The sequence below is a fragment of the Neoarius graeffei genome, chromosome 12 (assembly GCF_027579695.1).
Source record: "Neoarius graeffei isolate fNeoGra1 chromosome 12, fNeoGra1.pri, whole genome shotgun sequence".
NCBI lineage: Eukaryota > Metazoa > Chordata > Actinopteri > Siluriformes > Ariidae > Neoarius > Neoarius graeffei.
In genome coordinates, this window is record NC_083580.1 from 42,897,946 (window position 1) to 42,913,083 (window position 15,138).

General features: G+C 39.8%; 1 protein-coding gene and 1 non-coding gene across 4 annotated transcripts in view; both read right to left on the reverse strand.

Annotated features, from left to right (window-relative positions):
- lifrb (LIF receptor subunit alpha b) overlaps positions 1 to 15,138 on the reverse strand; it is a 55,814-nt gene that overhangs the window by 38,541 nt on the left and 2,135 nt on the right. For 2 of the 3 annotated variants that reach the window (XR_009655743.1, XM_060935915.1), the window contains exons 2-4: positions 11,213 to 11,341; positions 7,324 to 7,502; positions 6,332 to 6,482 (exon numbers count right to left, since the gene is read on the reverse strand). Coding sequence is in view for 2 of the 3 variants with exons in the window: in XM_060935915.1 (XP_060791898.1) it covers positions 6,332 to 6,482; positions 7,324 to 7,502; positions 11,213 to 11,282 (400 nt within the window). In the remaining variant the exon portion in view is untranslated. The remainder of the gene's footprint in view (positions 1 to 6,331; positions 6,483 to 7,323; positions 7,503 to 11,212; positions 11,342 to 15,138) is intronic. The other variant, XM_060935916.1, reaches the window with a different exon arrangement.
- Positions 10,472 to 10,619, reverse strand: LOC132895822 (U4 spliceosomal RNA). The gene has a single exon (XR_009655855.1). It is a non-coding gene; the product is annotated as a U4 spliceosomal RNA (small nuclear RNA).

The following is a 15,138-nucleotide window of genomic DNA, read 5'->3' on the forward strand; positions in this document are numbered from 1 at the left end:
CTGTTTCTGGCCTATGAAATGATGGAGGAAAATGAGAACGAACGCAAAGTAGATAGCAGCCAACTTCACGCGATCTTTTAGGTAACTTAACACTCGTGTTGGCCACAATATTTCTCTTAATAAAATCTTGAATTGTTTTTGAAGTCGTATTCAACACAAAGCAAAGTCAAACCCCAATTTTAATTTAAGCGAAGATCCAAACTTTTTTCTATCTTGACGTCGAGCATAGAGGAGCATGTCATTCTGCTTTCGGTTTCGGCAGCATGGATGCGCTTTACATGAAAGAAGGCACTGATGTGTCTGCCATCGATAAAGGTGTAAAAAACAAGTGGAGGTGGGCTTGGCTGTACGAAATAGGTGAAAACGGAAAGCCATTTAGTTCATGGTGCAAAAAACTAAACATTCCAGGCGCTTGCATTTGTGTGGTTTGCCACAAAAAATAATATACGGAAGCAATGGAAAGAAAGTGCTGTCGCGCCATCAACTGGAAGCCAGCCACAAGGCCAATGTAAGGGGTCTTCAGCACACCTCTTCTTTACCAGGAGCAAGTCTCACCTCAACGGAGGTCAGTCCATCTATGGCTGATCGTGTCTATGCACAGAAAATGCGTGTCTGTGCTTTTATCTCAAAAACAAACAATGGTGAAGAATCACTCAACAATAAATTGAATATATTAATCCATTAATTAATTGATAATAAAGTTATCAGTTCCAAGTTAATCATTCTCAGAATTTCATCGAAATCCACCCATAACCCCCCCCCCCCCCCGCTAAATTTTCAGTCAAATAATTTTTTTTTGCTTTAATCCATGCATCCACCACCTCATTTTCCTCCATGGGCCACCTCTGCATCAAAGGCCACCACAGCAGTGTCACACCCTGGAATAGTGGTGTCCATAGCAGAGGTGTAGCATTAGCCACAGCCATAGAGTTAAGCAGGGCCTCATCCTTTCTGATCTGATGCAGCAGCATTCTCCTACTTCCCAGCTTGACAGGGCTTTCCCCCCCCAATAGACGGGCACAGCTTCTGCAGCCAGTTGGGGAGGAGAATGGAGGCATGAGTCCTCAGAGTGAAGGTATGCTAGCTCTTGGCTAAAAACAAACCACACTAGTCCAACTCAACCATGGTGACTTGAGTAATATTCTACTACTTCATTGTTGTGTTAAAATTGATTCACAAATAAAAATAAAAATAAAATAGGTTCTGAAGTAAAATAGATTAAAGTAGATGAAACTTTGCTAGCTATTGGCTGAAAACAAACCACCAAGAGCTGATTGATGTGACCGTTGATAGAATTTGCAGGATGAATTCTGAAGCACGTAGAGCTGTACTTTCTGCTCAGATTCAGTCAAATGCAAAACTGATAGGGTGGCACTTCTTAAGGTAAAGAAATGGAATGTTTTTAAATGGCTGAATCAGTCAGCCCAACCAAACATACTTTTCAATCACGGAAGACAACACTGAAGGCAGAAAAACCCACAAGTAGCAACTGAATGTGGCTGTAGTAAATGCCTAGCAAAGCATCTCAAGGGAGGAAACTCAGCATTTGGTGATGTCCATGGTCTCCACACTTCAGGCATTCATTGACTACAAATGATGTGGATAGAAATATTTAAAATGCTGCTTATATTCATAATTATTTTAGTTTATCCAATTACTTTTAAGCTTGTAAAAATGGGGGCACTACATAAAAAATAGCTGTAATTCCTAAATGGTTAATGCAATATTTTTGTTAAAGCCCACACTTCAATCACATCACAATGGCTTCATTTAAAATCCACTGTGGTGGTGTATAGAGGAAAAATGACAAAATTTGTGTCAGTGTCCAAATACTTATGGATCTGACTGCATATACTCTCACCAAATGCCTCCAAGACATCACAACCTGGATGGCAACTAAAAGATAATAAATTCAAGATTCTTTTCAGTGGCCACACACTGTCCAAAGCACAACAGGTTTAACATCTGCATCAATGGCTGCCTCATACCGCTCTCCTTCCAAGTCAAGAACCTTGGTGTTATCGAAGACAATATGCTCACTTTTGAATCACACAGCAAAAACAATTTCTGCTTTCTTCAATATCCGCAACATTACCCAATTCCACCCAGCGCAACTGATGCATGCTTTCGTAACATCCTGAACTAATTACTATAATGCTGTTCTCTCTGGCGTCCCAAAAAAATTTCCACAGGCTTTAATGCATTCAAAACGTTACTGCCCATTTTGCAAACTTTATAATGTCATAAACTAATCAGGCAAATAAATCAACCAATCAGAAGTCTCATACTGTCTTTTGTTCCCTCTTTGTCTGCAAATCACCATTAGCACAGCAAACCCTTGAAGTAAACAGAGAACTTTGTTTGCCCAGAGATTTTCTCTACTTGCACACAAGAAATCTAGTTTAGACAGCTTGCTATGCAGAGCCCTTTGGCATAAGTGAGCATTATGGGTTTTTTTTTTTAAATATTTATTTTCTATTCATGTCCAAGGTTCTTGTGTTATGTAGCCTATACATTTTAAATATACTGTTAAGAGACACTTCACATGCTGTTGTATGCTTCTGTTTGGTTTTGGCTTGTTCTGGAGATAATGAAGGAGGAGGTGTGGTGTGTCGCTCTTTTTTGAAAGTTTTGCTCAGTATGATGATGAATGTATAACGCGAGTTGTGGATTCTTTTTCTTCACTGATTTCTTCTGTCCCACTGTTTTTAAGTGGCACTTCCAAGTGTCATATAATCAAACCATAACTATACACTGGTTTTATAACGTATTTACTTGCCTGTGTCAAATCTCTTATTCACTGAACACACTTTTGGTCAGAATATTAACCCTTATAATATTTGTGTAGTTGTATGCAGACTAGACACTAATTTCACATATAACCTAGTTACATTACATAGGTAGATTGTAAAAAGAAATTTTATCATGCTAAATATAAGCCTTCTGTGCTTCTGTTATTAGTGGAGCTCTCCTCTGCATGCAAAGCGCGCGGAGCAGAGCCCCACACTTAAGAGAATATGGTAATACAGTGACCTGATTTTTGATGGCTTTTGTGACTGTACGATGTCTGTATGTACGTGTACCACCACAGTGTACCCGATCGTAAGTGCAAGGCAATGCAGCTCATTAACACTTGACCACTGGACAATGAAATTTGTATCTTTATTTACATAACATAGATGGGTTTTTATCCAGTGCTTATTTTTAATTTGCTTTTTAAGAAATACTGTGGGATGGTTTACGAACACTTTTTATGGAAAATTCAAACTCACGATCTCCCAACTGTTGCTTATTTGTTCAAATTAAACTTTACGTTTTTAGAAAAATGTGTGCAAATCTTTACTGCCAACATTTTTACCGGGTTAACAAACATTTTAGACATGGATACAAAAAACATGCTCTTCTGTCAGGGATTGATGAAATGAATATTTTCACGCACCCCATACCATAAGGAGGAAAGTTGATTTATTATTATTATTATTATTATTATTATTAGTAGTAGTAGTAGTATTTGTATTATCTGCCCCCCAGTTAACTTTTATGTACGTTATAAAAACAGGAAACATCAAAAATATATTACAACACGATTTTGGGAAGAAGCTCGCTTACTCAGGAAATTCAACACCCAAGCAAGGAAGCTGCAACTCTACTGAGGAAAGGTAAGACAGAATTTTGCTGGTTCAGCATGTGGGAGACAGATGTTTTAGCCTGTTTGCATAGGGCTGTGTGGTGCTGTCCCTCATAATTAATGGAGTAGAGATAGACAAAACAAATAATTTCAGTTCATCCTTGCCTGCTTTTCATGGCTGGAAATCAAACTTTTGGCCCTAATTCTATTATTTCCACTGTAGCAATCCACAGAATGGAAATGACAGGGAAGGGAAGTGTTGGTCAATATATATGAGAGAGAGAGAGAGAGAGAGAGAGAGAGAGAGCGAGCATATTGATTAAAATAACATGCAAGGGTAACAGCACTGATTACATTTTCAAAATAATAATAATAATAATAATAAAGGCTTCTTCAGGGTTTCTGCAGGCTTGAACAAGTTCAATTTAAGACTTTTTAAGACCTTTTTAAGACCATAACAGGTTAAATTTAAGACTTATGCCGCACAAAAAAAAATAAAGAAAATTGGGAGAGCCTGAATTACTTTCGAAATAACAAAATTTATTATCATTCACCAATGAACTCATTACATCCCTAGGGTGCGCTCTTGCATTAATGAGGAACTAAGTTGCAGTGGAGCCAAAGACATCCCGCAAATCACTTGAGGATGAGGCATTCGATTCCGTACGGTTTGCGTGTTGTAACGTTACAGTTTGCACGGAGTTAGCTGATATACCGTCTCGAGATATGCTTGGACCTGACAACGGTGAACAAAATTGAGTGATGGCATGCAAATGTTGCAGACTTTTATGGGCAGCCTGGTGTTTCTCCGCTTTCGCGTGCGATTCCGGTGCCTTTACACCCAGGGTGCCAAGTTTGAGTGTTATTTTGCACAATGTGCAGTACGCCTCAAACGGATTGTTTGGTACACGTTTTAACCAGTCTCCGAAATCAATGCGTTCAAGCCAGCAGTCGTTAAACTTGCATTTGCCCATTTTGCTACAAACCGTGACAATAGGGCTGTGCGATATGGGAAAAAATGAATATGCCGATACATTTTCTCGATTTCACGATATACAATATATATCTCGATATATTTAAATCTCCTCTAAAGGACCCCATGAAATCTAACTTTTACTCTTTACTGTTTTCACTACAATCCCTGCAGATTAAATAACATTCTTGGTTAACTTTACAGGTGGTTTTCAACAACACATTTTAAATTTTCATGTTAGTGATTAAATCACAATTGATAATCACAATTGAATTGAAATAAGACTTTTTATTCAACAAAGATGTGGCACAAACTGCAAAAACAATCTTGAAAATTGCAACAAAGGGGCAATACAATACAGAGCTGCTCAGAGCTCAAACCAATAAAGTGCAAGCTCAACACTGAGAAAGACATTTAGCCTAAATAAGAAAAGTGCTCATTCATTAAATTTTAAAAAATAGATCTCCAAGCTATTAACCTGACTACTGAGAACCACTGGAACATTCACAATAGAGAGAGAGATTGAGGGAGAGAAGAGAGAGATCTGCAAAACATAATTTTTCTCTTTGCACACTTTTGAACTGAATGTTTTCTGGCTCTGCCTCTCAGATGTGTATAATTCCGGTATTGCCTTCTCTGTAAAATGTCTGCGACCAGGCAACTCATGTTTGGGATCGAGTGTGTTTAGTAATTTTTGGAAGCCTGGTTTTTCCACTATACTAACTGGGATCATGTCTTCGGCAATGACGTTAGTGATTGCATCCGTTATAGCTCTCCATCTCTGACTCGTTTTCTCATATGGGGGGGCTTTGGAGAACGGGGCCGCTATGGTCATTTGTTTAGCTCGTGGGGGGTTTTAGCTCATGGGCAAGTAGTTCGGAGTTTAAGAGACTCTTCATATTGTACCGGGTGAGTTTTCAGGTGATGGAACATATTTGTCATGCTGCTGCCTTTCGTGATGACAGGTTTTTTTGCACACTTTACAAACTGGGATTTGCTGTTCCACGTCCTCCTTGCGATATCCAAAAAATGCCAGATGACTGACCCCTTACTAGTTCTTTTAGGAACCAATTCGTCCGCTTCCATTTTTAATTTGTCGCTGAAATTGACAGAGCTTACACGGTAGCCTACGCAACACCAGCAATTGCACGAACTGAGTCAGCGCTGTAAACCGGAACCAGGAAATCTTCCCGCCGGCAGTGTTGCCAGATACTGCTGACAATTTCCGGCCCAAAATATCAAAACCCGCCAAAACGCACTTAAAACCGCCCGATCTGGCAACACAACCGAAACTAGAAAATCTTCCCGGAAGTTCCTTTCAGCACTGAGATGCCAACCAATCCCGGGTGACATCTAGGTGCTGAAAGGAACTTCCGGGAAGATTTTCTACGTGCAGAATAATTCTACACGTAACCTAGGTCTTAAATTACCCAAATGAGATTTTAGACCAACAGTGCAAAATATCTCTGTATTTTAGACTTTTTTAGGCCTAAAATTGAAAATGTGTAATTTTAGACTTTTTTAAACTCCGCGGACACCCTGCTTCTTACATGGGAGCAAACTCTCAACATTCAGTCAAAGAAAGGTGATGCAAAGAGCCGACTCATTCATGACCAACACATCACTAGCTCCTTTAACAGCCTACTGTGTATTTGTGTGAAAAAATGGAATCCCATTCAGGATTTCATACAGTTCTTTCTCAGCTGAAAGAATTCAAAATTAATACGCACCAGGCAAAGTTTTCAGAGGTGTCCAGGCACTGGTGTGATCATGATCTCTGTAGCGCACCTGGACAGAATGTGATGTACAATTCAGTGGCAATGGTGAAGTCCAACTCCAGTTATAATGGCCCATTTGATTCGCTTTCAATTCTATTGTCTCCTAACAGAAGCAGCAGATGGAAAAAAAAGCAAGTTTTACATCAGATTTTAGCATACTTAAACATCTACTTTTTCACAATGCACCAGAGCTGATGGAGTTGAAGGAATCGGCACACTTTTGTTAAAAGCAGATTGTATTTCTCTCCAGTTTTAGACCCAAGTCATAAGCCTTGTCACATATTATTTGTTTAGCAATTTCTGGGGTGGAAAATATTTGAGAAATTGTACTTTATTACTGTACTTCAATGCTATTTTGGAAATATTTTAGCAAACTATTCTTCAACTACTGAAAAACAATTGTACTCTTAAGTACATTTACAAGAGATTTTTTTTTACTCATTTTTATTTCCAATGTACAAATAGTGTCATCAGGCTTTTTTTTTTGCTACTTCTATTTTCCTCTTGTCCAGCTTTTTATTGTTAAAATTTCTTTAAAATTACATTCACATAAATGATATTAAACTGTGTTCAACTATGATAATCTGAGTAAAGGCCATCAAATCTAAAAAAAAAAAAAGCACACTGAGCTAAATTCACTTTAGTTGGGTACATTTGCTAGCTAGTTTTCCTTTTTTTCCCTTACTCAGCATTTCATTTTAACTGTTCAGGCCTTATCTTATTGATAATCACATTCATAACTTGAGTTTTACATCAGACTTGCCCCATCCCCCACCACAATCATCACTGGCTATGTGTTTCTGAGCAGTCAGAGTTTTGTGCTGGAATCAAATCGATTTCATCATTAGCTCTTCTATGATATTTATTTAAAAAAAAAAAAACTGTGGGAAAAGGCTCTTTTCCGAAATGAGAAGAAAATAACTATTATATAAACATCTACTTACATTATGAACCAGTTTCATTTGCTCAGTATAGAAAATCTTAATGTCATAGGTAACTTTGTCTGCTGTGATGCTGTTGGTGAAATCGCCTTTCCACTCAATATTCATCTTCCAAACTCCAAAATCATTGGAGCCACCTTCTGGGTAAACTTCCAGTTCCTTGGGTGCATTTAGTGGCTGTGCTGTCAACAAGATTTTACAAACAATAACATATTGGCACATTGAACTTGCAGAGATCATACTAAGTCAAAGAAAAATAATAAGTATAACAAGTAAAATAACAGCATAAATTCAACACTACCTGTACATGAACCTCTTAATCACTACAAATGAGCCATATTTGGACAGGCTATATTTTATTTCTCTACAGATCAGCAATGTGGGATATTCCTCCACCCCTGAGAGACTTCCTGCTCTATAATGTCTACTGTTTTTTTCCAGGAACTCTTGTGGAAAGGCTACTTGTTTAGATCTGCTCAGATATGGAATTTTACAAGCAGATGTTTCCTCATGTGCTGGAAAACAAGAATGATCGCTGCTACACATTGTGTTATTGAACATGTACCTAAAACATTTTAATTACAACCAATTACGTAGTAACATTTTGGAAAAACAATGAGTAATTACGGGTCACATTACTCTACCTCACTGTCTTTAGAATATGCTGTTAGAAGAAAACAGAACACAGAAAAGCTGCTTAGCTTGGGTAAATTTGATTCTCAGTTAAACAGCTTCACACTACAATGAAGGAGGAGTCTGATTTTATACACGGTTTATACTGTTGAGTTTCAATGGCTTCATTATTTCAACACATACCAAGCGAATGAACATTTTGTGAAACTGAGTCATTTCATATTGAAAGAAAGCAATTCAAAACAAATCCATGAATCAAGACAAATACGACTAGTCATTAATATCAACAAAAGTAATGGCACTCTGTAAAAGAAGGCAGTTTTAGGGTATTCCTAGAGTAGCAACATGCTGCAATTGCTGAGCTGTAAAACGGCTGGGGAATTTAACATCTAACACTTGGGAGGTGCTCTTTCATTGCTTAGATGATTTTTTTTTTTTGTGTGTGTGTGTGTGTGTGTTTGTTTTTTGGGTGTGGTTAAATGTAAACCAGCTGTGTTGTAAAATTGGTAATTTTGGGGTGATTGGCATTTACTGTACGAACATACATATATAGGTTAAAAAAACCTGAAACTTTTGTAAATCTGGTGGGAATTCTGAATTTGGTTTGGTCACAAAATCCTTTACATACAACTGTAATAAATGATTGATAAATGAGGACCAGTGTCTGCTACAGAAATGAAAGCCATACATTTTGTGACAACCTCTACTGTCAAAAGTGCTATAAAAATAAAATTGAATTGAACTAATATTTCACACTGTATACAAAGTCATAAAAATTAAAAGAAAGAAACCTACTAAGAATTCACTTGTGCTGCATTAATCTGTCCAGATGTAAGAGATTTATCACGAAGAGGCAGATATATATTTCTTAGAAAATAAGACCATCACAACAGAGCTGAAGATGGGCTGTTTGTTATATAATGTTATGTTAATGTAGTGATGAAAAGTTTGAGAGATGAACCTGACTAAACTGACAAGGATACCGGTGCAAACCTGGTTTATTTATTTTACTGAGGCGAGAATGAGTGACTTGCAAGCAAATTCATGCAAACGGTTGCTTATAAGAGCTGAATATAAACACGCCATTAGGCAAGGAACGCCTGGGACTACTAATGAAAAGGCAGGTAACAACATGGTGGAGCTGTGACCAAACCAGGAAGGCCTAATGGCAAAGACTAGAGGTGAAGGTGTGAACCATAGCTCATCAGTGAGGCATTTCTCAAGGTAACGCAGGATAGTGAATCATACACACTAGACTAAAAATAAATTATCTAGATTTTTTTCCCTGACATGGGCCTGGCACATGATTGATGTAAATCTATTCCAGCTACCCATACGCACATGCTCTGGTCTTGTACAAAGCTGAGTCACTTTGTTCTCTCTTTTTACAGTAACAATCTTTACTAGACAATTTCTAATTTTATCTTTGGTGCTAAGATGTTCTTTACTTTCAAAAACCAGGGGAAGAAGTTAATGAATATAACATGAATATTAAATATTAGGGGTGCAACGATACATACAAGTCACAATTCAATTCATGATCCTGACTTCACAAGTCAATTTGATTTTGAACAAAATTTGAAGGAAGAAAAGGTACAACTGAAAAGACACTTTTTTTTATTACGGAATCATAAACAATGCAAAACAATTTGCATTTTTGTCTGTATAAAATTAAATAAATAAATTGCTGTGAACAGAAGTTTAATACTGTAAACAACATGTACTACACCATATCTTCAAAAAAATCCATACATTTATTTAAAAACAAATTGACATTTTCTCCAAAATTTTACTGAATATACAACGTCACCTGGGGAAAATGATCGAATGAAACATAACGAGCTGTGTTGCAGTACCTGAGACATCATTTTAACCAGAAATAGAGCTCCAAAGTTGGCTGAAATCCCTGAAATCCACAGCCTCTTTCTCAGGGAACGTAGATCATAGTGGTGTGCAGTTGGTGTCGATTGGAAGCTCCTGAAGAGTTCTTTTGAATGATTATAACTTGGTTGTATAACCATATAACCTATAATGCCAGTCGGTTGTTGTGATCTGAAGCTATCTCGATATTTTAACTTTATGGGTTACGCAGATCTGGACCTTGTGAAATGCTCATTTCTACAACTGTTGCAATTTTGTAAATTATGGTATCCCTTCTTGCAGAATATCACCATCCAGTTCTCTGACCCACAATAAGTAAGTAAACTTACTGCCAGTTCCTACTCAACTGGGAAACATTACACACACCTATACAGAGAAAATACATCACAACACAGCTGACTACAATCACACTATAACCATATTTTTTTTTTTTTTTACTGTTATTATATTCTTTGTTTAGTTTCATTCTCCTTCTCTGCATTTTACTTTATATGCTCCTGTCCTGCATTTTATCATCTTGTACTAATGGTATATAGACTTGTATGTCATATATTGCTTCATTCTAAAAATTACTGAAAATCAACTAAAAAAAATGGCTGGAGAAAAACACACATTGCTGATTCAGACCGGACAGGAAATTAAAGCAAGCCAATCAGTAATACATAGCTGCCATCTCACGGACACGCGATATGAAGTCTAGTTGTTGGCCTGCCTGAAGTTTCAACTAGCAATAATCACGCCTCGGCTAAACCTCATAGGCTACGATACTGCCACTGCACAAAGCCGGCCTGCCTGACGTAAACTGCCCCTTCGCATAAAACTATGATTATAAAATCTACAGGCAAGGTCCTATGCCTTTACCTCTGGCAGTCATAAAGAAGCTGATACTGGAGACTCCTTTCATAAATACGAAATTAACATCTCTTTAAAAAATTTCACCAGATGAACAATGACCCATATTTTAAATCTATTTATGTGAACCGTTCACCAAACAAGTCCCTGTGAAATGGGAATGTATTAAAATGATCACATTGATATAAACCTGTGATTTGCAGCTGCACTACTGTCACAGCGGTTAAAATCAACAACATCTGACCAATCAGAATTGTGAATTTAACTGCTGTGGAATAAATAACATTAACCAGTTTGTTAACAAGTTTGTAATTAACAACTAAAATAGTTCACTAACTGTATAGGATGTAAAACAATCAAAGCAAATTTTTCAGACAAAAGGGGCCAGTATCATCTGAAAGTAGCATGTAGAGTAGACAGAGAAGTAGGCCGAGAGAATGGTTATGGAATGGTTTGTGGCTTTGAATAATGTGTGCTTTTGAGGGTTTAAAAGCATTTCTTTTCTTCAGCTGTGGTGCAGACTTACCATCCTGTTTTCCTTGAACAATCAACACTGAGAGCATAACATGCAGAAACCACACACATACACAGGCCATGAGAGGACAGCACACACAGTGACTTGCACAGCTCTGATTAGCTCTTGAGTAAGGATGTGCTGAAGAGAGAGGAAAAAAAAAGGGTTTTAATGGGAAGGCGTATATGGAAAAGTCCACACTGCCCTATTGTCTGGAATGTTTGTGCTTCCTGCTGTAGTTTGGATTTTGGCCAGCAACAACTTGCACTGTTCATGTTCACTATTAGACACAAACAACCCATGCAAAAGAGCTGTTTGTTTTAGAAACAATATTGATGTTAAGTGCTGGATGGTATGGGTCAAATCCATGTACATATTATATGCTGTCCATGTGCATTATATTAAATAATTTGGTGCGGATCTTCCACATGACCCAAGGACACTTAGCTTAAAACGCGGCACTATCATACAACATTTCACATACCATAGCAAAATTAACTTGCAGAAAGTGATCAGGTGATAATCAATACTGAGCATCAGGTGATACACAGAAATCTAATGTTGGTATTGTATTAAAAACGCAAAGGTGGCAAAAGGTCAGTTGATTTATAGCTACACTTGGAAGTAAACAATTTTCATAAGCAGAATGTGAATTTTACAATATCACTTGATGGCTTTAGCTTTTAGGATCACCTACAGCAAAGACACACTTCTGGACATTGGTAAAATTCACCACGGGCCTAGTCCAGTCCTTCTGGACTGTAGCTTTCTTCTCATCACTGACAGCGACCGAAGCTACACCGACACCATCCGGCAGGCCGCATCATCACCAGACTCGAGTAGGCGAAACGGCCGATGATCCACGCACCCAAAACGGAGGCGCGGTAAGAGAGGCGGGCTACATGCTAGGCTAAAGGCTAGAGCTACAAGACCACCGCTACCTAGCCTTCTGTTAGCTAACGTTCGCTCGCTCGAGAATAAGATGGATGAGCTGAGAACCAGGATAACATCTCAACGTGAGATCAGAGAGTGTTGTGCCCTGATTTTTACGGAAACCTGGACTACTGCAAGCCTGTCAGACCCGGCCATTGAACTACAGACCCACTCCATGCACCGCGGAGACCGCACGTCTGCTTACGGTAAAAACAAAGGTGGCGGTGTGTGTGCTTATGTTAACAACAGATGGTGTACAGACGTACAGGTAGTTGAAAAAACACTGTTGTGCGGACATTGAAGTGCTGATGGTGAAGTGCAGACCCTTTTATCTACCGAGGGAGTTCAGTGCTGTGTTTATGCTGGCTGTTTACATCCCGCCGTGGGCTGACTGCACTACAGCGCTAGGACTGCTACATGACATCATCGGCAAATACGAGACCACACACCCAGATGCTGTGTTCATCGTGGCCGGGGATTTTAATCACTGCAACCTCAGGACTGTGCTACCAAAGTACCATCAACACGTGAGCTTTCCGACAAGGGACAACAACATCCTGGACCATGTCTACAGTAACGTGAGAAATGGCTACAAGGCTGTGCCCCACCCCCACTTTGGACAGTCTGACCACATCTCTGTGTTCCTCTACCCAGCTTACAAGGCCCTTCTCAAACAAGCCCCCCCAGTGAGTAAAACTGTTAAAGTCTGGAATGAAGAGACCGATCTAGTGCTCCAGGACTGCTTCAGTTCTACAAACTGGGATGTGTTTAAGACTGCTGCTTTGAGAGAAGACTGTTCTGTGGATTTAGAGGAATATGCATCTGTGGTCACCAGCTACATCAGCACGTGTATTAATGACATTGTCCCCACCAAGCGCTGCAAAACATATCCTAACCAAAAACCTTGGATTAACAGTGAAGTACGCTCCATGCTACATGCACGCTCCACCGCTTTTGCCTCTGGCGACGCAGATGGATATAAAAAGGCCAGATATGACCTATGCAGATCCATCAGGGAAGCCAAGAGGCAGTACAGACTGAAGCTGGAAGGTTATTACAACACCTCAGACTCCAGATGCATGTGGCAGCGCCTGCAACACATCAATTTCCAGCAGAACAGCAGCAGGGTCACAGCCAACCACAACACATCACCAGATAAGCTGAACGAGTTCTATGCTCGCTTCGACACCCTCAACACCAACCAACACAGAGGGATTCTACCAACAGAGGCAGCACAGAGCTTTTCACCTATTGTGACCATAACCGAGGTGAGCAAGGTCTTCAGGAAGACTAACCCCCGAAAGGCAGCCGGCCCTGACAACATCCCCGGTCGTGCTTTGAGGGCCTGCTCCACACAGTTAGCAGAGGTCTTCACAGACATTTTCAACATGTCCCTCTCCATGTCTTCTGTGCCCACATGCTTCAAGACCACCACCATAGTGCCCCTCCTAAAGAAAAACAATATAACATGCCTGAATGACTATCGACCAATTGCACTCACTTCAGTGTTTTGAGAGGATAGTCATGTCATACATCAAAAAGGGCATCCCAGACACAATAGACCCCCTTCAATTCGCATATCATCAGAACCGTTCAACTGATGATGCCATCAATGCAGCCATCCACACAGCCTTGTCACACCTGGAACACCTATGTTCGAATGCTGTTTGTGGACTACAGTTCAGCCTTCAACACCGTCATCTCCAGCAGACTGACTGAGAAGCTCTCCACCCTTGGACTGACATCCTCCCTCTGCTGCTGGGTCCTGGACTCTCTCACAAACAGACCCCAGGCTGTCAGAGTCGGTACAAGTACATCCAGCACCAAGACAGTGAGCACAGGGACCCCCCAAGGCTGTGTGCTCAGTCCACTCCTGTACACCCTCTTCACCTACGACTGAACCCCCACCCAGAGCAACACTTCCATCATTAAGTTCGCTGACAACACCACTGTCATTGGGCTGATCACCGGCGGAGATAAGAGCGCCTACAGGGAGGAGGTGGCTCAGCTGGTCTCCTGGTGCCAGGAAAATAACCTCTCCTTGAATGCTGAGAAGACCAAGGAGATGATTATTGACCCGAGGAAGAGGAGGAGAGACCAGCACGCCTTGCTGCACATCAATGGGACACAGGTGGAGAGGGTGAAAACATTTAAATTCCTCGGAACTCACATTAGTGACAATCTCACCTGGTCACACAACACACAGCAGACCATCAAGAAGGCTCAACAGAGACTCTTCTTCCTGAGGAAGCTGAGGAAATTTGGACTGTCCACAAAACTCCTCAGCAACTTCTACAAGTGCACAGTGGAGATCGTCCTGACAAATTCCATCACTGTGTGGTATGGGAACTGCACAACTCAGGACAGAAAGGCTCTCCAGCGTGTCATTAAAATGGCACAGTTCATCTGTGGAGCTGTCCTCCCCCCACTACAGGACATTTACAACACCCGGATCACAAAAAGGGCACAGAGCATCATCAGGGACCAAACACACCCACAACACAGACTATTCACGCTCCTACCATCTGGCAGACGCTACAGGAGTGTGAAAGCAAGGACTACTAGACCGACAAACAGTTTTTACCCCCAGGCCATCAGGCTTTTGAACCACGGATTATAATCACCATCTACCTCTATATTTCCATCAGGCTTTGAGCCACGGATTATATTAGCAATTTTGCACAAGACATTGCACAGTATATCTACCTCTATGTTTGCACATTGTTTGCCTCTCCCCTTTTTTTTTTTTAAATGTTATCTTCATTTTTCACTCTACCTTTATATTTTGCATTCCATATGCACTTTATATTTTATATATATATTTCTTTTTATTTTGGTCGGGCAGTTGCAAAATAAGAATTTCACTACCCAATAATAAACCGCTGTGTCTGTTATTGTGTATATGACAAATAAAAATCTTGAATATATATTTTCTTTGTTCACGATAGTAGAGGTAGCCAGTTATCAACCCTGTGGCTAGATACGTTAACTAATTGAAGTTTGCA